This window comes from Pyrus communis, chromosome 15, assembly GCF_041283825.1.
Source record: "Pyrus communis isolate YQ-2024b chromosome 15, ASM4128382v1, whole genome shotgun sequence".
In the NCBI taxonomy this organism is placed as follows: Eukaryota; Viridiplantae; Streptophyta; class Magnoliopsida; order Rosales; family Rosaceae; genus Pyrus; species Pyrus communis.
Window position 1 is genome coordinate 35905040 of NC_142579.1, and position 25183 is coordinate 35930222.

General features: G+C 35.6%; 2 protein-coding genes across 3 annotated transcripts; one reads left to right on the top strand and one right to left on the bottom strand.

Annotated features, from left to right (window-relative positions):
• The first annotated feature begins 11883 nt into the window (after positions 1-11883).
• On the top strand, positions 11884-14588 carry LOC137707558 (putative 2-oxoglutarate-dependent dioxygenase AOP1). Its single transcript, XM_068446454.2, has 2 exons — positions 11884-12353; positions 13652-14588. The coding sequence occupies exons 1-2, from the start codon at positions 11977-11979 to the stop codon at positions 14289-14291; spliced, it is 1017 nt and encodes a 338-aa protein (XP_068302555.2). The 5' UTR covers positions 11884-11976; the 3' UTR covers positions 14292-14588.
• LOC137732888 (fe(2+) transport protein 1-like) lies at positions 14051-21902 on the bottom strand. 2 transcript variants are annotated; one of them, XM_088686814.1, is made up of 4 exons: positions 21546-21902; positions 18100-18638; positions 17370-17519; positions 14051-17254 (listed from the first exon to the last, which is right to left on the bottom strand). In XM_088686814.1, exons 1-4 carry the CDS (start codon positions 21619-21621, stop codon positions 16949-16951), a joined length of 1071 nt encoding a protein of 356 aa, XP_088542940.1. In that variant the 5' UTR covers positions 21622-21902; the 3' UTR covers positions 14051-16948. The 2 variants fall into 2 exon arrangements, with proteins under 2 accessions (XP_088542940.1, XP_068328259.1); XM_068472158.2 differs by lacking the exon at positions 21546-21902 and having other exon boundaries at positions 18100-18708.
• Between the last annotated feature and the right edge of the window lie 3281 nt (positions 21903-25183).

A 25183-nucleotide genomic window follows, 5' to 3' on the forward strand; every position in this document is an offset into this window, starting at 1 on the left:
TGGACTTGTTGTAACGCTTCAAATACAGATACTTCTATGCTTCCGTTTTCCTTTGGTTGTATACAAAAATCTGAAACCAAAACAGATAATCTAATGTTAAATTCCAGGGAGTTCTAAAATTTGGTTAATTTGGAGCCTGGAACCAGATATTCGCCGAGCAAGAGTTTTGATCATCGATTAGCTGACGACATTCAATTCCAGGCGTTTATACATGCTTCTAATAAGAGTTTAAATCTTCTAAATAAAAAAAGTGTTCGATCTTTGTAATTTACTAGTTCAATGACAAACCCCCATTGAATTAGATTTAGAAGATACAAATCCAAAGCCTTGCATGGTTAATGTGGAGGGTACCCAGTTGCTCCCTTGTATGAGAGCCTTGGCCTCAGAGACTCCTCCAACTTTGAATTGTTGGAAGGTTCAGAGAACTAGTCTGGCCTAGAAAACGTTCGGTAATAAATTTTCTTGTACTTCCCATTCCCGGGAAATGTTCTGTTGTCAGTTAGACGAAGAATTATAAATGCTGTCAGATTCAAATCTTGAACATACATTTTGATAACAACCATTTAACTTTTTTTTTGTAACTGAAAATACAATTAGACCATGTCAATCAATTGACTTAAACTTTGATGACCAAAAACTAAACAAAAGTTAACAATCACTAATGATGAGCATCAAACGATGACGCGTTGAGAGACAGCGATCCTTTCGTTAGGAGTATTTCCGGATCCAGCCAAGGGTACCATCGTGAAGCCACCTAAGGAGTTAACAAATGAAAAACTTCCCCAAATTAGTTTGGTTTTTTTATGGATTTTGTTAGGTTTTCTTTTTCAGAGGAAGAAATGGTCATGGACTCAGCAACGCAAGTTTTTGCGTTTGCTGGAATTAGCACTTAGAGTTAGAAGGTACTCTCAGCTCTCTACACTTTGTATCTGCCATTTCTTTATAGTAACCATGAAATATTGAATGTGATAAATTTGGAAAGTAAAGAGGTTTTTTTTTGGTTTGAAACATACCCTTTAATTAATGTACAAAGCATATCTAGCAACTCTTGTCCACTTTCTGAAATCAAAAGCATAAACCTAACAAACTGATCAATTAGTTTATAACTCTAAATCTTTGGTCGTCAAACCCATGCGTCGAAAAAAATTATAAAATGGATCTTTTTCATGTGTTTTACGATACTTTATTATATCCCAAAGGGGTCTTTTTTTGTAATGTGCTAATGTATGTGCTTTGTGCTACAAGCAACCTTCAAAGTGGACTAGGGAGTCATCATGAGGGTTCATAAAAATTCAAATTCGAGGATATTTAGACCTGGTCGGGGCCCAAAACGGACAATATCGTGCTACAACGGAGTTGAGCCCGGGATGTGGTGGGGGCTTGGGCCGGGATGTGACAATTTGGTATCAGAGCCAATCCCTGACCAGATGTGTGCCGACGAGGACGTCGGGCCCCTTAGGGGGGTGGATTGTTAGATCCCACATCGCCCAGGGGAATGGATCTTGTAAGCATTATATGTATATTCCCATCTCTACCTAGCACGAGGTCTTTTGGGAGCTCACTGACTTCATGTTCTATCTGAATTTTGAAGTTAAGTGAGTTCGTCAGAGAGCAATCTCAGGATGGGTGACCCACTCGGAAGTTCTCCTGTGAGTTCCCAGAAACAAAACCGTGAGGGCATGGTCGAGGCTCAAAGCAGACAATATCGTGTTATGATGGAGTCGAGCCCGAGATGTGATGGGAGCTCGGGCCGGGATGTGACATATATGGTTGTGAATATACCTTGATAGGATGGGCAAATGGTTCTAAATATGGGTGCAAGGCTATGAGTATGCCGACGAGAACGTCGGGCCCCTTAGGGGGGTGGATGTTAGATCCCACATCGCCCAGGGGAGTGGATCCTGTAAGCCTTATATGTATATTCCCATCTCTACCTAGCACGAGGTCTTTTGAGAGCTCACTGGCTTCGGGTTCTATCGGAACTCTGAAGTTAAGCGAGTTCGTGCGAGAGCAATCCCAGGATGGGTGATCTACTGGGAAGTTCTCGTGTGAGTTCCCAGAAACAAAACCGTGAGGGCATGGTCGGGGCTCAAAGCAGATAATATCGTGCTACGATGGAGTCGAGCCTGAGATGTGGTGGGAGTTCAGGTCGGGATGTGACATATATGGTTGTGAATATACCTTGATAGGATGGGCAAAGGGTTCTAAATATGGGTGCAACCCTAGCATGGCTATGAGTATGTGACCAATGATGATGGTCCACATCCTAACTGAAATTTCCACCACTTTTCTTATGATCTAATGTGAAAGGCCTAATATATATTGAAGCAACAAAAAATTGCGTAGTGTCTGTTTTTGGTCCACTCAAATAAAGACATAGTTCCATACTGTATGAATTATGATCACGCAGGAGACATAGTGAGATGCACAAGATATCTTCATATTGCACATGTTTTGGCAACCAAATTTAAATCAAATGATAGCCTCTCGCTCTGATCACATTTGTTTCAGTAAGAACTCTAACCAATGTCTTGGTTCTTAAAAGAGAGTTCTTGGGTTGTGGTTGCAACACTTGTGCAATACGAGGGTGCATAAACATTATTATTTTTTCACCACTACAATGAAACGCCATTTGCAATACATGTTATAACATGGATTAATTGATCCCTGAACAATTTGCCATATGTGTAACTACGTGAAACCTTATTACATTTGTGGGCTAAACATAAATCCTAAAAATCTCTACTCCAAAATAGAAAAGGATCCTTGCCGAATTCTCTTTGTGAGGATTCGGGGGATCAAGCAATCATGGCCATTCATCGTATATCATGCGATCATAATCATTTTAAATTCAAAATTCAAAATTGAATATAAATAGTATCTAACGAAAACTGACCGCACTATATACGATAAACGGCCGTGATTGCTTGATCCTCCGGATCCCCACAAAGAGGATCCGGCGAGGATCCTTTTCCCTCCAAAACGATTCCCAACCTTAAATAATAATAAAATAATTCACATAAGTTTTACAAATTGTGAGAATTATATAGGATTGGGTATGATATTTACATATAATTTATGTGAATGCATATATTTAATATAAACGCCATCTAATTGTTGAGATGATGATTCTATTAAGTACTCGTAAGTATTGTAGCAAAATCTGTTATGTATATTTCCCAAGCCAACTATACAAAGATTTATATTTTTAAATTTATACTTGAGTTTAGAAAAGGTGGCAGATTTGAGTTTCTTGGTTTTCTCTTCTAATGCGTAAACTAATTATATTTTTGGACTTGTATTCTTATTTTTTAAATTTCAAGATTTGAGTTATTAAGTTAGACATTGGAGTCCTATTTTTAGTTTTGACAATTTGTGTGGCTGGTTCCTTAGACAATAGAAATTTCAGCGTCATTTATCTCGTCATCTACAATCATATTTTCTTTGGCTGAATTTTTTTTTTTTGTTGTAGAGCTCTACTTTGGCCTCAAATTCATATTGAAATCCGAATTTGAGATTCACTTTGATCTGAGATTTATACATAAGTCTTAAGTTTGTGATGCGTTCAATACGCTTGGATTTATTTATTTAAACGGTTAAATGAGTCCAAATTTTTTCATTACATTACAAATGGCCTACCTTGTCAGCAAATTGAGTTGTTTTTTATTTCGTTTTTTTTTTGTTCAAAGGAATTGAGTTGTTAATCTAGTAAACAAGAGGGAGATATCAATGTCATATAATTGTGACATTAAATGACCCAGAACCCTAACAAAAAGTGAACGCACTGAGGAACAATTAGGTTCCATTATTTAGTTCACAGCTCAAGGATTTTCAAGAATAAGATACTTGATTGATTGATTGATCTAGTAGCTAAATCTTAATTTAGCCCACAATTTGGATGAACTTTCTAATATGTATTCCTATAAATGTAGTGAGCTCGAGAGCACATGGTGGTTGGACCGACTTGGAAACCAAATTCATTGTGTCAATTAGTCCTCAATAGAACAATTTATGTTACATACACTGTACCATGTGTAGCTTGCCGACTTGTCGAATGTCGAGTCATGCATGCATGTATAGTTCTTGGTGCATGTCTAATCATCTGAATTCAGTTTTTGTGGTTTAATTTGTGGCTTCTGATTCTACTAGGCATTTTCAATCTATTCATACATATCATTTCCAACTTATAGTACGTACATCACATTAAACTCACTAATTATTGTCAATGTTTCCAAAAGAATAAAGCTTTGTAGATCTGGCAATAAGAGTAAAGTTTTGCTGAATTAGACTCTGATGTTTGAATTGGACTTGTGAGATTTGTTCAGAAAAAACGACGATCACTACAAAAAAAATGAGCACTGCACACAAAAAATTATATGTACCTTTTGAGGCCAAAAAGCACCAACATTTGTGCTCATAGACCAATAGCAACAGTGCAGCAACTAAGTTTGTATCTGTGCCCTCTATGGGCGTCACCATTACTTATACCACACAATATGATGTTTTGTGCCCAAAGCTAAGCACAAATACAACCCTTATTGTGTCTTACCTCTAATAAAGGCTACTGAATGTATGGTGTAAGATGGGCACAATTGCTATTTTAAAGGCTTAGATTGCTGTATAAATGTTAAAGCAAGGGCACAACTTTAAAATTGTGCCAGTATTATATTTTAATAAATACAATAAAACTCCAGCACAATTAAAAATTTGTGGCATAATTGGATATTTTTATTTAAACATGGAAATCATCAGGTTGCTCATAGAACCTAATTTCCACCAAAATTTAGAAACTTACAAATCATCCATTACAAACTAAACATAAATCAACATTAGCACTAAAATAGTGAAGTTAATATATTACATAACCCATGTTCTTGGCTAAGACCGATTCATGCAACCTAACAATACAACCCATCCAAATGTTAAACCAAAAAATACATGTTATCCTATGTTGGACATACCCGGGATTCTCTATATACAACAAAATATAACATATCCAAGCTTGTATCGCCAAGTCAAACGTACTAATGGTTAAACCAGCAATATATAAACAAAATACACATCTACAAGGGCTGCTTGATGACAACTAACCAGTATTCTCACTTTGGCAGTCCTCATGCATCATAGCACTAGAAATTGGAGGTCCACACTGCACATTCTTGTCATTTCCACCTTCGAAACGCGTTGAAATCTGAGCGTGTGAGCTTCCACACCTTGCTGCTGAGTTGAAGTACTTTGTAAAGCACCCACTCCAAATGAACCAATGTTGATGCCTGCATGTGCCAACATGGCTTTCAATTGCTCAGTCATTTGCACATTTGCTAACCTCATATTCTCCTCTTGTTCGGCCTTAAGCCTTTGTATGCTTTCTTCTTGCTCTCTTTTCATTTTTTCCGCTTTCTCATTTGCCCCATGCATCATACGAGTCATTTTTTCTTCCGCAGCAGTAGTGGCTTGTTTCTGAGCTTCATAAGCTTCCCGAAGATACTTCACTTCCCTAGAAATACCTCGTTGTTCAGTAACAATTCCTGGTACATCTGCCCAACCAACTCTAAGGCCAAAGCCCCGCACTTGATTTCACTTCTCTAGGCCAAGCACTTCTGCATAAATCCTATTGCGAACATCTGTTGTTACCTTTTCACCACGCTCACGAACCTCCACTTCCAGATTTTCAAACGCCAACTGTTTGAAAAAGCCTTAATCATTTGTAAATGCATAAAATTTCATTAAAGGTTGCTGGAAATAAATTTGGTCAAGTGAAAATGTACAAATTACCATCATTTTGGCAGATTCATCATCAACTGGGAGTTGCTTAGGTCCTCTTGTGTGTGTCATTTTGGAAAAAGTCACACGATCAGGTTCATTTCCATCATGTTCTTCAGCCTAAGACACAAAAAAAGATCCCAAAAACAACCACAATCATTAAACAATCACAGTTACAATGACTAAAAATATAGTGCAATATATATAAACACAAACATCAATGAGGGTAATAAACCGCCGTGCCTGAAAAATTGGAAGAAAAAAATACTTTAGTTTATGTCAAATGTGTACTCATTTGAACTAAAATTAAATGTGAGATGTAGTTTTTGAGACATTTGGATGTTTGTATTGATCTCGTACATTATATGCATGCATGTCAATCCAGTTATCATTGACAGGATTGGGACATGATGACTACTTAATGCTTTCATTTTCTATTTCATTTTGTTCAAGCATTAACCTGAATAATTGCAGTCTTCTTTTTGACAACGTCTTCTTTTTGCTCAACGTCTTCTTTTTGACAAGACTACTCCATTACTCGGACATTATTACTTTTTGGATAATGAATTATCAATTTGAGGCAGGTCCAAGAACAATTAAGAAATATCCTATTACCATCCTTAAACTAACATATGATACAAAATGAGGAACAATTCATAGAAACATAACACAAAGCATTTTACACATTTTCCACCAGCTGAACAATTCCCCACCAGCAAAGAGAAAGTTAAAACACCCAAATAACATATCACAACCTTTTCTTTTTTAAGGAAAAGTCTTAGTTTTTAACAGTTACTAATACCTCTCCAAGAAGAACTTTGAACTTCGAAGCCACAACATGAACTCCCAAATCTAATTTGACAACATATTAAATCACAGTTCTGAAACACAAGCCCCAAATTCAACCCCGAAATTTAAAACAGAATAGACTTGAAATTAAGTCCAACTATATCCCAGTTCCTATATTAGAAACAAATGAGCTAAAAGCTAAAAAAGAAAAACAATCAGATGAATAAACACAATACCCAAAAATATGACTTATTTGGAAGTGGAATGGGTGATTATAATGAAAAAAATGAAGAGCCTTGCCACTATATCGAAGTCTAAGAGGAAGAGAAGAGTGAGAAGTTGTCCTCCCTGCAACTTTGTCGCCATCCGGCCGGTCATCTGGACTAGAGAAATGGACCTTCCAGTTCCTACCATTAATATCAATGCATACATAATCAAAATACGCCAGAAACTGACAACATATAAACCCCAAATTCATAAACCCATGACTTATTCCATCAACAATTCCAAAACCTACCAATCATTTCATACAAATTTTTAAACGCAATCAATCATTTCATGCTTGATCTTAGTGACTAAAAGACCCACTCGGCTAACAGACTACAATATTCATCGGGTACACATGGATTCTATAGCCATCACTCATCAGAAACTAAGACAAATATAGTCGAATGCAAAACCATTCCCACAGGATGAACTACCAATACTCCATTCGTTATTTTCGTGCTTTGCTTTTTTTTTTCTTTTTTTTTTTTAACGGACTTTAAATTTCTTGTTCACACCAACAAATCTTAAAAAAAATTACAGATTATTGAATCTGGGATCAACAGAAGCAATTTACAACATTTCAAATATGGGATACAATACTAATTGACATCTATAATGGAATTAAAATTTGAAATCTAGAATTGATCCCAAAACTGAAATTTCTATTTTGGAAAAGCACTTACATTAGAGGACAGCCCACGAGGAGAGGATCATTTTACCTCTTAGGTCGAGGTCCAATTCCTGCAAGCTTGGCCAGAAATTGCCCTGAAAACCCGCGGTCACCGTTTCTTAGATCTGAAATTGAGAAAATTCGGTTACGAATTTGTAGAAACAAACTTAGGGGTTGGAAAGAGGAGTGGAAGATGATTCTGGAGGTATAATTTGGCGGCCGTTGGTGACTAGTGGATGGCGGTGCTGTTGCGTGAAAGAGTAGAGGAAGAGAAAGGATATGAGAGGGAGGAAGATGATTGAGGAAGAAATAGAGGATAATTTAAGTGAGGCTGTAGTTGACGAGGAGAGCCCGAGGTTGGTGAGAGGCTTGGGTTGATTGGGAAAAGGAGAGACAGAGGAGAGGCGGGAGGAATTGAGAGGAAATGTTGGGGTTGAAAAGGAAGGGAAACAGAAAGATGAGAGGTGGAAGGAAGGAATTGAGAAGAGTGAAAAGTGAAGAGTGAAGATTGACAAGAGAGAGAGTGGTGTATTTTTTTTTTTTTTTTTTTTTTTGGTCTAAAGAGAGTGGTATTCTTATTTTATTTAAAACAAAGGGCACGAAAATATTATTGTGTCAGTTTGAAATTAATAAATAATCTTATTATTGTGGAATAGGAAAAAGTAAATATGTAGAGGACACAAAAAACATACTTTTTATTTAAATATATTAAATTAGAGGGCACGAAAACTGCTATCGTGTCTTTGTAAATTAATATTAAATTTTCATTTTTGACATCAAAGGAACACGTGAAAGCTGGATGGACATTTGGGCACAAAAGTCTCGATTTTCGTGCCCAATAATGTGTTTGTGTCCACTTTTTTTACATTTGGGCACAATACTTGGTGCCCTTTATAAAATGCGCACTGTTTCACCCTATTAGTGTTCAAAGGGACACAAACTCCTCCTATGTGTCCTCTATTTTGTATCCATAGCCCATTTTTCTTGTAGTGGATGAATATTAAACTCACTGTTGAAATCATTATTAAAGTGTTTTATTAGAGTTTTAGTTTTAGGAACGCTTATGGTATTTTGTTAATTGATGAAATCTTTTCAAATACCTATTTGGAAGTATAGGACGTTAAGTTTGTTAGCTTTCATATTATCAATAAAAATACTTCGAAGTCTTTTTGTGTGTGGTTTTGGGGGTTCTACATATCTTATTCTGTTAATAAGTATAGTTTCCAACTTATAGTACACTGCATTAAACTCACTAATAATTTTCAATATTTCCAAAAGAAATTTGTAAATAAAGAATAATATGTGATAATGTGAGGATAAAGTCTGATATTGATGAGGATCAAACTATGTAAAGACTTATAAAAAGTTGAGTTACTTTTTATATTGTCAATTAATTATGATGAAACTTCAACTTTTTTCAGAACAGAAATGAGGGGCCACATCCTAATTACAAGTTAGTACATAAGAACAAAATAAGCATTGACTGTAAAATGTGGTTTTATTTTTTAATTATTGAACTGAGGCATTTGTAAATGATACTTTAAATTGAATTTCGACCAATATTTCTTGGACAACCCCATATCTTTTATATGAGAATTTGCACCCTGCCCTACGCCCATGTGAATTCGTACTTCTCCACTCTTCAACAGGGACAAGGATTGTCTGCCCTCACACTTCCGGTGCCCTCCTGTGCTCTCTTGTTTTGTGTGATCATGATTAAGCCACGTCAACATTTTATATTGTTTTTTTTATAGAGATAATAAGACAAAAATGAATGATAATATAAAATGTTGACGTGGCTTAATCGTGACCACACAAACATGAGGGCACGGGCGGGCAGACAATCCTTGTCCCTTCAACAGTTCAACTTAGAGAGCTGTGGCCTGTACGTGATTCTTTCTTTGTACTTAATCATATAACTGGAAATTTAACCCTCGATGCAACAATTCTTTCTTTGTACGTAGTTAATTTTGGATAATACTATTACAAACATATTTTTACTTTTTACACACGTTTTTTAATTTTAGGTCATTGAATCGAATGAATTGAAAATGATTTAAAGACATGAAACTACAAAGGGTGTGTGAAAGGTGAAAAAATATTTTGTAGATAGAACTACCCTTACTTTTTTCCTTGTACATAATTCTACTTACTTTTTTTAAGTGCTAACTTAGTCTTAAGTAACCCAAATTTCCACTCACCTTCACAAATTGAGATAACACCAATAGGCTTATATCTACTTATACTTTACCATCGCTAATAAAATTCTTAACAATAGAGACGAAAAGGTTACCAAGAAAGCTGAGATCTTACTATAAAATAAATTGATAATATATAAGGTAATTAATTTCTTATAAGTACATGCAAAATCCTTTAATTCTTTGGTGCGAGATTCATGTTGTCAACATGCTATCTCACGTGTGGCATCAATTAAGACAACATGTGGATAACACATATTGGGTGACGTGAGAACATATGAGATCTTAGGCTCAACACGTGGGTTAAACTATTGTGATACCGTTAAGGAAGTTAACGTTCCTCAGTAAAACCAATTGGCATATGAGGAGTAGCCTAATTACTCTTATAAGAACATGCAAAATTCCTTAATTCTTTGGTAGAAGAGTCACACTCTTAACACGCTAGACAAACTTGATTGTAGTAACAATGCACATTTTCCACTCCAACTTTTTCAGTGCGTAAAGGTCAAGTACGGTATGCACTGAGCAACAAAAGATAGTACCGTGCTAATTTGGTGCCCAAACAGTAGTGCTTGAAAGTAATGCTTGAACCATATCTAAGTGGCAATAGGCACACTTTGAAAACAATGTGAATGGTTGAGATTTCGAGTAGTATGTATTCATTTTTGTTTGTTAAAATTTCAAGAAGTTTTGTTCTGCATTTTAAAATTTCAACAAGATAGGTATTCTACGTCTACTTTTGTTAAGTGCTTTTATTTATTTATATTATTTGTCAAACATTATTTAAGAGGAGGGATTCGAACAAAAACCGCGCAGGTAAGAATCCCATTAATCCTTTGAACTACAGGGCTTTTTTTTTTTTTTTTTTTTGGTTAGAAACACTGGTTGTAAACTTTCTAATTTAAGTGTGATTGTGTAAATCCTATATATTAGATTTGATTCTAGTTATTTTTTCATATATATATGGACTTGTATTCCTTGGGGATGAAGGATTTCTTCTCCCACTTATTATTATAAATAAAAACACTACATGGGAGGAAATAACACACACATTCCCCCTACAATTCTACAAACACATCTCTCTCTATAATCTTTCCTTGCCGCCGGCCCCTTAATTCCCCTTGTCAGATAAAATAAGTTACAACAACACTAAAAAATTATACACATTTTAAAAATATTTGAACTGTTGGTTTCTTATCCTTAATTCTTGTAATAATATATCAAAGAATAAGGGGACCGTATATATAATGTTTACGATATATACCGACGAAACTGTAAAGTGAACCGTAACATTTTATTGTGGTATAAAATAAGATGATCCTTCTAACGCTTTTTTAACGAATGGAATTTCATTAAAAATACTAAAAATGTATATACGAATTTGTTTAACAAAAAAAATATATATGACGATATGTTAAACGTGTCTCTTAGAACATTCAAGAGACTATACATGTCAAAAGAACATCACAACCCTACATATTAAAATATAATATGATTCCTAAACCCTAGTCACGAGGACTAAAACATTGCAAGCCTGAGAACTATCGTAGAGGCTCCACGAAGAAAAGACTGCCCCAACCTCTAATGATTTTGCAATCGTTGGCAAAGAAGCCCTACTATGAGTCCCCTCCAACAAATATTGAGTTTCCTTCTCATGGTCAGTTACTGAGCGCACAAACCACAAGCACCACCACCTCATATTTGAAAAACAATCACCCTCTAGAATCCGAGATTGATCAATCATGACCTCATAAAGTCTCTCCTTGACAAAGCGAGAGAGAGACCACAACCATGAACTGAAGGTTCTCCTCGATAGTTCAAGAGAGGACTACAATAAGAAACAAAGAAGAAAAAAACAGATCAAGAAGGATTGCCACCAACCTCAACACCAAAGGCAAGAGTTGGCGATTTTTGTCTCCTCGCTATACTTTAGCCGCGGGGACATTTTTTTTTTATTTATTTATTTTAATCACACTAACGTTACTCTTCCTACTAAAATGCGCGTCCAACAAAAGTGATGACATGCCACTGTGACATAAGTAAGATCTATATCCAAGCCAAAGAAAAAAAAAAAGATAGAAAGTGGAATGCTGCGCAAATAACCAGCTAAAAGAGGAGACACATTTAATTTTTGGACTTTTTTGGTGGGGGGAGGGAGAGTTACATGGAACCAGCTTCCTATAAATTGAGTGATGCCTTTCTCTTAAAAAACTACGAGAGGAGTCGGAGAGAGAGAGAGAGAGAGAGAGAGAGAGAGAGAGAGAGAGAGAGAGAGAGAGAGAGAGAGAGATGGAGATGGATGATCAAGTACTCCCAATTCTTGATTTTTCAGAGGGTCTAGTGTTTAAGCAAGGGAGCGAGGAGTGGAAAGCTATGAGTAACAAAGTGAGAGAGGCATGTGAGGATTATGGTTGCTTTCTTTTGCTAGTGAGGGATGAGATCCCCATGAAGTTGCGTGAAGAAATGGTGACGGCCATGAAAGCTTTGTTTGATCTGCCTGAAGAGACCAAGCAGAAGCACACGAGTCCCAAGCCTTATCAAAGCTACGAAGGCAAGAGCCCGGTCATTCCCTTGAACGAAAGCTTTGGCATCGATGACGCTTGCCGCCTAGACGCAGCTCAGGCCTTCACCAACCTCATGTGGCCTCAAGGAAACCCTGCATTTTGGTGAGATTTTTCTTGTCTTTATAGTTAAACTTTGAAATTATATATAAACATGTTGCTTTAACTTTGATCACAGCTTGCAATATTAGACTTTTTCTGTGTGCATATGCATGCATATCTCTCATCAAGATATATATGCACCCCAAAAAAAAATAATTTAAACCCACAAGGTCAAGTTTTCATTTTGTTTTCCAGGTACATCTGCTAATCTCACTCTCCATTTGCGTTTTACACTTAAAATCAGTGTTCTATTTATTTTAAAGCACTCGTCGAAAGAGAACAAAATGACAAACTTAAGATCAAAAATAAGTTTTAGTCCCATTTTCCATCATCTCTAAACTTTCTCTCATGTTATATATACTTTCGATTTCCAAGAGTTGAATCTGACGAAGGTCATAGGTCGTGCATGCATAGCATGAAAGATTTGAATAGTTAGGAGATAATTAATTAATTATAAGTTAATACTATTGCAACTAAACAGAAGAATACTCACGACCTGTCTTGGATAAATTAGAAAATAGTTGTGCTAGCTTAAGGGTTTACGGGTACATATCATTGAGAATCTTTCCTTAGTAAGTTATCTCATATTCAAACGAAGCAATGTCAGTTTAAATTTGATGACATAAAAACTCCAAAGTTTGACATGACAATGGCTGCTGCCCAACAACCTCGCTACCAGCCAATGCCTCATTTAATAAGGCTTATCCCTTCAAAACAGATTGAATTAAAGGACTGTCAGCTTTATATGATTGTTATATCGTCCTGGCTATCATGCTGCCACATGTCCTTGTAGAACTCCAGCACAGGGAAAGAGGGAAAGATCATCAGTTTTGCAATATGTAAATGCCTCATTTTGTTGGATTTCGTACAATAATAAACAAGGGAAACGATAAGACACTGAGATTATTTACACACTCTTCATTATTTCCTATTTTTTGCAAATTTTGTATAATGTATCAAAGAAATTGATATTAAAACTATGAAATAATTCAAACTATGAAAGTTAAACAAGTTTGAGTTAGACCAAAAATTAAATCTTTTAAAAAGTGGATTTAACCAACTTGGCTAGAGTTGTTTATTTCCTCTATGCACTTATGTTCGAATTCATGCTACATTTGTCGTATGTTGATGATAGTAAGTAATGGGTATTTGATATTTCAGTTGATTACTACGCCTCCTGATTTCCTCGATTGATTATAATTTCTTAGGTCATCTTTGTACTTATAAATTCGCTGAATGAGAAGACGATATATGTTGTTTTATCAAAGACTATATATGTATTTTGTGTTGTAATGATGTAGTGAGGCAATGAAATCCATGTGCTCGAAGATGATGGACTTGAATATCACCATCCTTTGGATGATCTTAGAGAGCTTTGGTTTGGGGAACCACTATGACACCCATGTCCAAAACACCACCAGTGTTTTTCGTTTCATGAAGTACAAAGCTCCTCCTCCTCCTCCTCCAACTCCAAGCAACATCAACATTAATGTTGGCTCATCAACAACATCACCGTTGGCGTCGCCATCAGCTGCCCTGGGCCTTGTGCCTCATACTGACAAAAATACCCTAACCATTCTGTGCCAAAACGATGTGCAAGGCCTAGAGATTCTGACCAAACAAGGCAAATGGGTTGAAGTGATGATCCCGGAGGGAGCCGTTGTGGTCTTTGTTGGGGATGCACTTAAGGCCTGGAGCAATGGGAGACTTCATGCGGTGACGCACAGGGTTATGATGAGTGGGGACAAAGAGAGGTACTCGTATTCCCTATTTTCTGTGCCAAAAGAGGAGGTGGTGATTGAAGTGCCACAGGAATTTATAGACAAGGAGCATCCTTTGCTGTACAAGCCATTCAACTTTGCCGAATACTTTACATACTTCACGTCCAATGTTCGTGAGGATGCACTCGAATTATATGCTGGAGTTGATATTATGTCATAATATCTATGTTAGTTAAGGGGGTGTGTGTTTTGCAACAAGGTTTCTATATATGTCTTTGTGTCGTATGTTTTATTTTATTGAAAGACAATAATCTTAATTTGTATTGCCTAAGACTTTAGTATATAGAAGTATCTTGCATCTTGTTTGGTGGAGAAAAAGTTATACATAGTTGGTATTATGTCATAATATCTATGTTGGTTAAGGGGATGTGTGTTTTGCAACAAGGTTTCTATATATGTCCTTGTGTCGTATGTTTTAATTTATTGAAAGACAATAATCTTAATTTGTATTGGCTAAGACTTTAGTATATAGAAGTACTTGCATCTTGTTTGGTGGAAAAAAAGTTATACATAGTTGGTTTTGTTATGAGTTAAGATCAATGATGGCACCAGCACACATGTTTCATCCATCATTTTACGTTGTAGTTAACTACAGTTGCAAACAAAATATCGATTACATATGGATCATGTATTAACCATTCTTTATTCTTTTACGTAATTCAAATTCATTCACTATTCAATTCACATTCACAGACGAAAATGATACTTGAAAGTTAATAATATCAACAATACCAGCAATATTGACGCGACATGTCCATATTTAAAAATTGCAATACTGAAAAAATTATGTTTCATAACATTATATATAAATTGAATAAAGGAGTTTTTGGACATAAGGGCTTGATTAAGATGACTTTTAGAATTGGTCAGTTTACAGCACAATATAATTTTTTTACAATCCTCCAAGAAGAGTGCAAAACTTAATAGAAGAGTGCAGAGACAGTGCTCCATCAATGTTGGTATTGAATATGATCTCGCGCCATCTAAGTTAAATATTAATTAACTAATTAGATTTTTCATCATTTTTTTTGTTATACTAATTTGATTTTTTAATTAGATTTTTTAATTAGATTTGAAGCTCTTGACAGATCATAGAAAAAAGATAAACCTAAAGCTCTGATAGACATTAGCAGTTTACAAATTATGAAAACTCCAACCCCACCCTATACATCTTAATCTCGTGATTTAATGTGACACAGACTAAGTTTTGTACTGCAAGCCTGTATATAGATGTTACTTGAAATTTTATGAAAATAATCAACATCATGTTTTGTAATCATAGCTGGCTAAGCCTGTATCATACTCAACCTTCAACGTCATGCATGCTTAGTCGTAAATCATGATGACAAGACAGATTTCGTTGACTCTTAATCGGCTCATTAGTCCATCAAATGTGGTCGTGAATATTGCTTTTCTTGTATTTATATGGTCACGCAAAGAAAATTTTCATAAGGCCAATTTATGGTGAGACCCGATTCCCAATCCACAAAAACAAACTTTGATCTTCTTTGCCTGTGCGTTTTCAGAGCGACTTGCCTAGCTCTTATTTTTTATCATGTGAAAATGAAGAGTCGATACATTTTGCCAAGAGCCATCATCTGAATGGAGGGGGATGTCAGCTTGATTTTCATACGATGAAAAATCGGGGCCAGGCCAATCGCTCTCTTGCATTTCGCACTCAATATTGAGAATCTAATTGGTTGACTTGACTTGACAATGATCTTGAGTGATTATTGATGGAAAAGTTAGCAAGTTAGGAATCTATCATGTTAAGGTATTTCTGGTACACATTAGATTTTTTTTTTTTTTTTTTAATAGAATACGGATTATGATTGTTTTTCCGTTTGTTGTTAAGGTTTATGATTGATTTCCTATTTGTTTTATTAGCCTTTATGTACACTCTTGTAATTTTGTAGGAATTAAGTCCAACGACATGTAGTTTTCCTCAGATTAAGCCATCTTGGAGATTGTGTAGTGTTCTCCTTTAATTTTGTCTATAGAATAAGATTCAGAGTTTGCAATTTATTCTTCTTTTTCTCGTCCTTGATTTGCTAACCTGATATTAGAGCGGGTTTGATCTCTCTGAGTTAAATCCATTCTTGTTTAGTATCGATTTATTTGTCGCCTCTTCATCTCTACCGCTTCTCCTTTTGTATGATTTCTCTACTACTCCGTAAAAAAAAAATTTACTTTCATTGTGGGTTCGTTTCTGTTTTCATTTGGCTTCTGCTTGTTCTTGTTCGTTAGTCGTTCCTTGTTCATGTTTTAATGTGTTAATTTCTTCTATTGTGTTTTGTTGGTTGTTTAATTTTTTTATTTTTCTTGAGGGTTGGTGAGTACTTTTCAGCTGATCCCACCTAATGAGAAAATGCGCTTGATTGTTGTTGTGTGGTTGGTTGGTACTTTGATTTTTTTTAGTGTTCATTTATTGAAATTATGAATTCTTGGTTTCTTTACTGTCTTCGTTGCTATCCTATTACGATACAGACTAATGTTGTGAAAGAAGACAGAAAAAGAAATTGGTTGGACAATGTTGGATAATATTTCTAATTCCATCGAGACCTTTTTCACATAAAACCTCACAAATTGATTGCACGGATGATTAAGTATGAATAATATCAAAATGATTAACCGTCTATCTAAAATTTTAATAGAAATACCAAGGCTTCAAACTTGTTGCCACAGTAAAAAAAAAAAAAAAAAAAAAAGAATAAAATTATCTCAAAATGTTTGTCCCTACTCTACATCCAAAACAGTCACTACAAAAAGCAGCACAATCCTATCTGACATTATTGTTGAACTGCTACTGCTAATTTTTTATGCCCATTTGGCCATTAATGACATCCCTCCTATACCTAATAGAACTGCAATGTAAGACCATGTTTGGAGCTTCACATTTGCCTGCAGTTTACGACCCATGAAATCAGCTGCTAGGAGATCAACCAGTGCCATGTAGTTTAGTAGCCCTGCAGATGCAGCATCTAGCAGCCCTACAACAATTAGAGCTGTTGGACTGTGGTCGCTGTATACGTTCGACAGAGCGATTCCTAGTGCAATCCCAAACGGTGTTGTGGTTGAGAAGAAGAACACCATTACTGCCTTAATCTTGCTCCCATATTCAGTCTGCAATCGAACCATAAAAGAGAAAAAAATTGTGGTCCTAGTATTAATTATGCATTAGTTGATTAAATACAAGGCATCAAAGTTTAATTGGTGATTAATGAATTAATAATCTAACCTGTAGTATGCATCCACCTAGACCCATTCCTTCAAAGAATTGATGGAAACAAATGGCAGCAATGAGTGGCCTCATTGTGCATGGATTATCAGATGCCCCCATTGACAATCCAATCACTACCGAGTGCACTACGATCCCTAGTTCCAATACCTGCATCAACATTCAAATGTACTCAAATAAAAATGATTCAAAGCCTAACGTAATTTAAAGTAATGCCAGATTATTAATTAGTTAAATTAATTCAAATATAGTATACAAGTCAGATTGCATAATGCTTGTGTTTTCTCTTCGGAGGAACCTACTTATCCTCTCATTTATGGTTAATGAATTTTATTGTGCAAAGATCATAATTGGAACCATTTATTATATTTATCGTCATCTAAAGATCATAAATACAAAAGCTTATTCAATTTAAAGATTTTTAAGCCATTCATATGCACCAAACAAATGGATAATTTATTATAAGAATACTACTTATTACCAAAACAATTGATTGGTTTGACACATATAGATGACTAAATGGCCTACAAATTAAATGATATTTGTTTGTATGGCAAAAATGCGTTAATCATAAGTAGAGACAAGTAAGTTCTCCATAAGAGAAACACAAGTATTACCTTTTAGAATATTGCTGTTCAAGTGGTTTTAAGAGTTTTTATGACCCTACCCAATGTGAAAAAGGAAAAAGGAAAAAGGAAAAAAGACCCCACAAAATTCGTAATATTCATACCTGCGCGACAACACGATGCTTCAGCAACTGTGAATCCTTACCATTGAGCCCATCCTCAGTCTTAATCCCATGGCCATGACCAAAATGCTCTAATTGATCAGGGCACCTACTATTTTTAGCACTCTCCTCATCTTCCTCGCGCGCGGCGGCTCTGCGAAGGAAAGATTTCCTAGAGTAACTCATCGAAAACGAGTCCACCATCATAGCCAGCAAAGCCGAAAGCATAGCCACAAACGTTGTGAATGGGAACTTCCTCCAAGGCGATTCGGGCAGACATTCGGATCTCAAGCAATCAAACGAGTCGGGTAAAACGTGCATGTAACCCGTTGCAAGAATGACGCCGGAGGCAAATGCTTTGACAACTACGAACAAGTCTTTGTCGGGCTGAAGAGCCGAAACTTTGCGTGAAAGAATGGGTAGGCAGATACCAATCATGCTTGTGACTAGAATAGAGCTTATGGCAATGAGCTTCAGTTTTAGGGATTGTGCTTTGTCATGGCATTCTCCTTTGGATTTAGACGCACATTGCTGTGACTCCGCTGCCGCTGCATTGCCGGCAATGCTGATGAGAAGGATGAAGATGGTGAGAACATAGCGTTTGGTAGCCATGGTGAAAGTAATTGAATTTGTTGGAGCTGATTCAGTTGAACACAAATAGGTTAGGACGAGTTTTTACAGGTTCAAACATGGTGGTGAAATGTCTAGAATGCCCATGATTGGAGTTTGGGAGAAGAGGCTTTGTTTTAGTTGGTTCGGGGTGGTGAATGTTGGGGGTGAAGAAGGGTAATTTTGGAGGGCGCGGACTGGGATGAAGAATAACTGTGGTGGGCATGTGGTGAGTTTTGGCCTACACAGAGTTTGGCTGAAAATTCTGTGCTACATCATCAGTTGAACTCGTCCTAGTCAGCTGCATGGATGACGTGCGCCAACGTGGTCCGTCCTTGCACCTCGGCGCCCTCGTCCCACTTCACTTTTGTGGAAACGAAGTGTTTTTTCTTTATAAACTTAAGTTTGTTTAAACAATAAAACCATTGTTAATCTACACGTAAGTTGTTGATGTGTCTTATCTTAGTATTTTCTTCAATACGTTAATGTTGGAGTACATATGTGTTTTTATCCACCAAATGCGCTGACCACCATTTTATTTAAACGTTGAAATCATATTTGTAGTGAGGAGGTTAAGATGGAGTGAAATGCGGGCAAATGCACAGTTTTTAAACATAAAAGCTGAAGAGCCACTAAATATAAACATTCGTTCCTGTATACCTTATTTTGGTATTGAGGTGATTTAAAAAAAAAAAAAAAAAAAGGGGTATGAAAAAAAGTTGGGAGGGTTTTTGATGTTTGATAAACTCTCAAAATCAGCTTTATTTCAAAGTTTTGAATGAAAATAAGCCCAAAACTTAAAGCAGCAAATAGCAGCTTTCAAAAATCAGCTTATTTTCAAAAACACGGGCGAACAGTAATGTTTATTGAATTTTTCAATAACCCAAAATTGCCCTCCTCCTTTCCTCACACTTTCAGAACACGCCTCTCGTACCCAAACCAGAAAACTTCAATCTCGGCGATCTCTCTCGTTCTCCTGGTCGTGTTCTCCGACTCGGCGTCCTTCCTTTGGTAAGCTTCTCTTGTCTAAAATTTCATTATTTATTTGTTTGGATTTTTAAATTTGGGGATGGGAGAGTGAGAGTGAAAGAGGGGTGGGAAGAGCAAATGGATGAGTGTATGGGTGTTGAGAAAAAAGATTGGGGATGGAGGGTCGAGAACAAATTAATTGGGGAAGGTGATATGGTTTGTGGAAAAAATTAATTGGGAAAAAAATTAGGGTTTGTGGAAGGTCTGCTTCTGATTTATCTTAGGGTTTAGGTATATAAGAAAGGATAAAGCTCTGCTCTGCTTCTGATCTGTGAACTCTGCTTCTGATTTGTCCTGCTACTGATCTGTGAACTCTGCTTTGCTTATTGGTGGAGGCAGGTTTTTAATTATTTAAGCTTAGTGTATATGTCATCCACTATAATTTCTCTTTTCGGGTTGATTTTGTGCATATGATCCATCTATCCTATCCTTATTGGGTTAAGGTTAGGCTACTCGAACAAGTGCCTAGTCTTAAGTGCCTTCATGTGCAAAATTGGTTGTTCATAGTAATTTTTTTATATCTATGTTATGATCAATTGTTGTTCATATTGTTTCGATTGTGGTTAACTTAAGGTGGTTTCGTTCTTCTGTTGTGTATGCAAACTAAGGCAAAAATGTGAGATATATGTAGCAATGTAGTTGGTATTGTGATTACGGGAAGGCTTCTCGTAGATTGGCTAAATTTGGATTTTTTTTTTTCCGGACATGGTGGTATATCCATGTATTTTTTAATGAGACTCTCTTAGGAATTGAAAGAGATAAGAAATTAATAACATGAGAGAAAGTAAGGCCTTAATCCTAAAGAAAACAGAAAAACTGCACACCAAAATAAATGAAAACTATGATTTGAATATACGTACAGATGGCGCAGGAGCAGGAGCATGGGGGGCATACCTCTGAATTTGTTCTAGATCAAATAGCAACCTTATGCCTCCTGTGCAAGTGCCTCCAGAACGACCATGAATCAGATGCAATGCAACACCAGAGCGACCATGAATCAGATGCAATGCAATCTCATTAGGATATGCATATATTTAAAAGGTAGAACAAACAAAAATAAGTAATATATATAATGCTCTCAAGCACAAACAAAGACTGAAAGGAAAACAGATGTCTGAAGTCATTGAATGTTGGAGTTGAAAGGAAGAGGAAAAAGGTAATTAGTTTTTCAGGTCTGAGCATCAATACATGGATTCGGTCTAGTGTTTGGATAGAGGAAATGATTAATTCCTAACTTTAACAAGTTGCTCATAGATTGCTCTCCCAGGAAATTAAGAAGCGGTAGGCGAACTGCACAGGAAATTAAGAAACGTAATATTGTTGTTTAGAAGTTGGATAATATAGCTTACATTTTCTGTGCCAGCATTTTTTGTTATTGATAGAACAGAAAGTAGTTTTTTTGTTCAGTATGGATTACATATTTGTCGTTAAATGGAACAAAATAATTCTTCAGCTGGTTTTTGCACCTGCTTGCTTGTGGTTCACCAAGTTATTTTACTTTCAGGTTGGGATTTATTCCCTTCCATCATTCCTTAAGTTCCTTAAGTCCCATGGGATTTATTTACTTTCACGTTGGGATTTATTCCATTCCATCAAACTATTTGTCTACTGTTTTTGTCACTAGTTCTACGAAGCAGGATCAAATGATGATTAACCGATCCTGGGAGATAGTTTCACATACTGCAAAATAGTTTGATTAGTTATTTCTTGGTTATATTGCAAAATAGTATGATTAACGTGATCGTTATTTTGATGACCCCATGGACTTTTGTGAAGAGAGCGATAGTAGTGATGATGATGATAAAGAATACCGAAATTATCAAGTTGAAGAATCACATGAGATAGAAGCATTAAGAAATAGAATAGCGGCAAGTTTGATGAATGCATCTAATTAGACTACTTTCAAGTACATTAAAAATATTGTACTAATGAGTCCTAGCTATTCAATCTAAAATATTTCAATTGAAGTAGTTTGTCATACTAATTAATATCTAAGATAAAGTTTATAAATATTTTTCTTTTAAAAATAAAGTATATTTAGTAATTCACCTTTATTTGTTAAGAAATTAAATTAATGGCACATCCAAAATTATACCCTTTTTGGTCATTTCACAGTCACAACTGTTTTACATAAAAGTTTACCAAATACTATAATACTGTTTTTTTTTTTTTTTCTCCAAAAACAGTTTCACAAAAAAGTTTGCCAAACACTATGCTGCTTATTCTCACAGCATAACATAAACAGTTTTTTTTTTTAAATCACAGCAATACCAAATTAACTCTAAAACTTACAAAAATCAATACGCAGACACTTGAGTGACATATCTTATATAAATATTCTGTTGAGAGTATCAGCGCATCTCCATCATTGTCTGTAATCACATTGAATCTTGTTTAGATTTTAGATCATGACAAAAGTGCAAAGTGCATTAATTTCTTCGCTTTGGTGTGAGATGATTTCTTTAATTTTTACTCTAGAACTATTTTTCTATCCGATTAATTTAATTCATGTTTGATTTATGTTGAACTCTCTCTCTCTTTCAATTTTTGTTTGTTCATGACTTCGGATCACATCTATATCAGCGTACAATTTTGCAGGGAATAACAATAATATTCACTTATGCGGTTCTTTATATTATCTTTTCTTCAACAGGTGATGAGAAACGAGTAGGCTGGGCCACTAGTCAGTATCTCTTATGCATTGTTCTAAGAGAGTTTTAACGAAAAACATGCGGTACTGTTGACTTTAACGAAAAATTACATTTTTACACTAAAAAGTCAAACCTGGTACTATTCACTTTACACTTTATTTTGTCCTTATCGTTAAAACTCAAAGTTTTCAAACCATTTTCATTAGTTTTCCTTTGTTCTAAGGCTTGATGAAGTTAAGTTAATCCTGATACTATTTACTCATCCTTTATTTTGTCCTTATTGTTAAAACTTAAAGTTTTCAAGCTCTTTTTATTAGTTGTTCTTTATATCTAAGTCTGTTTGGAATCTTTGCATGTTATGGCAGTGGAGTACTGTTGTGTTTGGCTCGTACATTTTTGAGTAATTATGAGTTATGTGTTAACAACAATTGAAGATCATGTGAATGCTTTCGGTTGTGGCGAGGAAGTCTTCGTTCATGAGAAGACATGATCACTGCCACATGCAAAGTTGGAAGCATGTCTTGACTTTGTGGGTTGCAAAGTCGGTTGCTTGAAATTTTGCATACTTTCTCTTCTATGCATTAAATGGCAAATGGAGAAAAGGGTTGCATGCTAGGTGTTGATTATGTCATGTGAACTTAAGTCTTTTTGGTCTTGATTGTTGGCATAGTTGCTACTATATGACTAGATGCAATTTTATGCATTTAGTATGCTTGCCGAGTGAGAGGGCAAGCATCAGAGAAGCATCCAAGGGGGAGAGCATTCGGTTCTCCAATGGGAAAGGTTGAACATGGGCTGAGAGAAATCAAGAGAGCTAGAGTAAAAAGTCTTATGGTGAAAGAACCCTTGGGATAGAGTGAGACTCTTGTGAAGATTATGTGAGTGGGTGTACAAGGGATTCAAGATTGGGTTATGTCGATTTAACTTTGTGTAACTTGTATTGTTATTCTCATAGTGAAAAGCAATATCTCTCTGGGCACGTAGGCAGATTTTTTGTCGAACCTCGTTACTTCAGTGTCTTTATTTCTTGTATTTTATTATGTTCAACTATGGATGACTTTGGTGAGATTGTAATCTGAATTTCGTTTCCACACTGACGAATGGGCCAAGGTACAACAAGTACAATTTCGAATGTAATGATTTTATGAACACTGATACTAATAAATAGAAGTAATTTGGAAATTTTGTACAACGGTTTTAGTATTTAAACAGTGGTCTAAGTGTTATGGAATATACAAAGAATAACCGTTCATGCCAAATTAGACAATTGTTCAAGAAAATTGTTATAAACATCCAAGAACTACAATAGTTCTTGTGATAAAAGCATGAAAGTTTTGACTACAAAGCAGTGTGTTTAACCAAAAACAACGTTTTTGTTGAAAAATGTTGCGGCTTTAGCATAATTACAACAGTTAAAATAACTGGTGTGCATGTACGATATAGTTAAATAACACCGCTATTCGTTTACTTGAATTTTTCTCGTAATGTTCTTGGTCGCAAGGACGATACTCTTATTATATTAGACAAACAATATCAACAGAAGACACTTGGTTATTCACTTTAAAATATTACGTAAAAATCACACAGACAGCCACAGTCGTGTATCACTTAACAACAAATATGCAGATGCTTTTTTAGCCTACTATAAAATAGGCCACTTGATCCACTTACCAAATTAAAATTAAAACATATTTTAAATAAAATTGAACGAGTCCAAAGATCCTCACTTCATGAGATGGAATGCACAGCATTGCGCTTAACAAGAATAAACAAATTTGCCATCTTCTCAGAGTTTGTAAACCGAAGGGTCTTTGAGAATTATTCTATCTTGTGAATATATCTCTCAAAAAGTTCATTAGTATTGAGCTCGGATACGAAGTGCTTCACTAGAATGCCTTCAATCGTCGCTCTTATATGAAAGACGCGACCTCGAACTTGATCAGGAGTACTAAGTTTTGTTGTGTAGTACAGTTCCTCCAACCTCTCAATGCTAATGAGGTGCTTCATTCCCAACACCACTCTTTTAATTTCAGACGGACTTGGAATGTAAATGGGTACATTAAACGAGTCCAGAAGATCCTCACTTATCAAACCCTACAATTTGTTATGGCCATTAAGTAAACAATAATGTGAAAAAAGAAAAAAGAAAAATGCATCATATGTACAATTAACAAATACTATATATATATATATATATATATAATATAAAGTGTAATCAATAAGTTCTAAAATATTATACTTGACGCTCTCGTAGTTGTTTACTTGATACCCAAAAGTTTCTCTTCTAGAACGATTTCTTGATGTAGGTCGAAATTTGGGCTATTTTAGCTGTGGTATAATCCAAACAAGCAAGCGACGTATAATTCTTATGCGGTAGGGCATTTTATGGGTTAGAGTTTTGTATTTTATATATATTTATAAATTGGAAGATTGGAATTCCGTTCATCACCACTCAACATACATGAATCAGTATGGAGGAAAAAAAAAAATAATGCGGTAAGTTTGGCCACTGTAAAACAAAGCATTTGAATAGCGAAGGGAAAAAGAGCGGCTCCCACTTACTGCCATAACCAAATCAATCAGCATCTCCAATGTCTTCTGTTCAGTAGCAATCAGAGTCTCCAATGTTTTCTATTTAAGTCAATTTTAACCATACATTTCTCTACTGAATTCATGACGTTGTGTGACTTTTTCAAAATAAAAAATTAATATATGCTGTCTTTGAACCTACAATTGATGTCACATCTTAGGAATATGGTTTAAGGGAAAACTAAGGACAAAGCAAATAGATTGTTTTA

Bases quoted from the DNA above. Each gene is read 5' to 3' on its own strand.
- LOC137707558 (XM_068446454.2), top strand. From the start codon at position 11,977: ATGGAGATGGATGATCAAGTACTCCCAATTCTTGATTTTTCAGAGGGT. The intron at 12,354-13,651 runs GTGAGATTTTTC...GTAATGATGTAG, and splicing joins CAAGGAAACCCTGCATTTTG to TGAGGCAATGAAATCCATGT.
- LOC137732888 (XM_088686814.1), bottom strand. From the start codon at position 21,621: ATGCATTCATCAAACTTGCCGCTATTCTATTTCTTAATGCTTCTATCT. The intron at 18,639-21,545 runs GTATTCTTTATC...ATGCAGCGGCAG, and splicing joins TCTTCAACTTGATAATTTCG to CGGAGTCACAGCAATGTGCG. The intron at 17,520-18,099 runs GTATGAATATTA...ATGTTGATGCAG, and splicing joins AGCATCGTGTTGTCGCGCAG to GTATTGGAACTAGGGATCGT.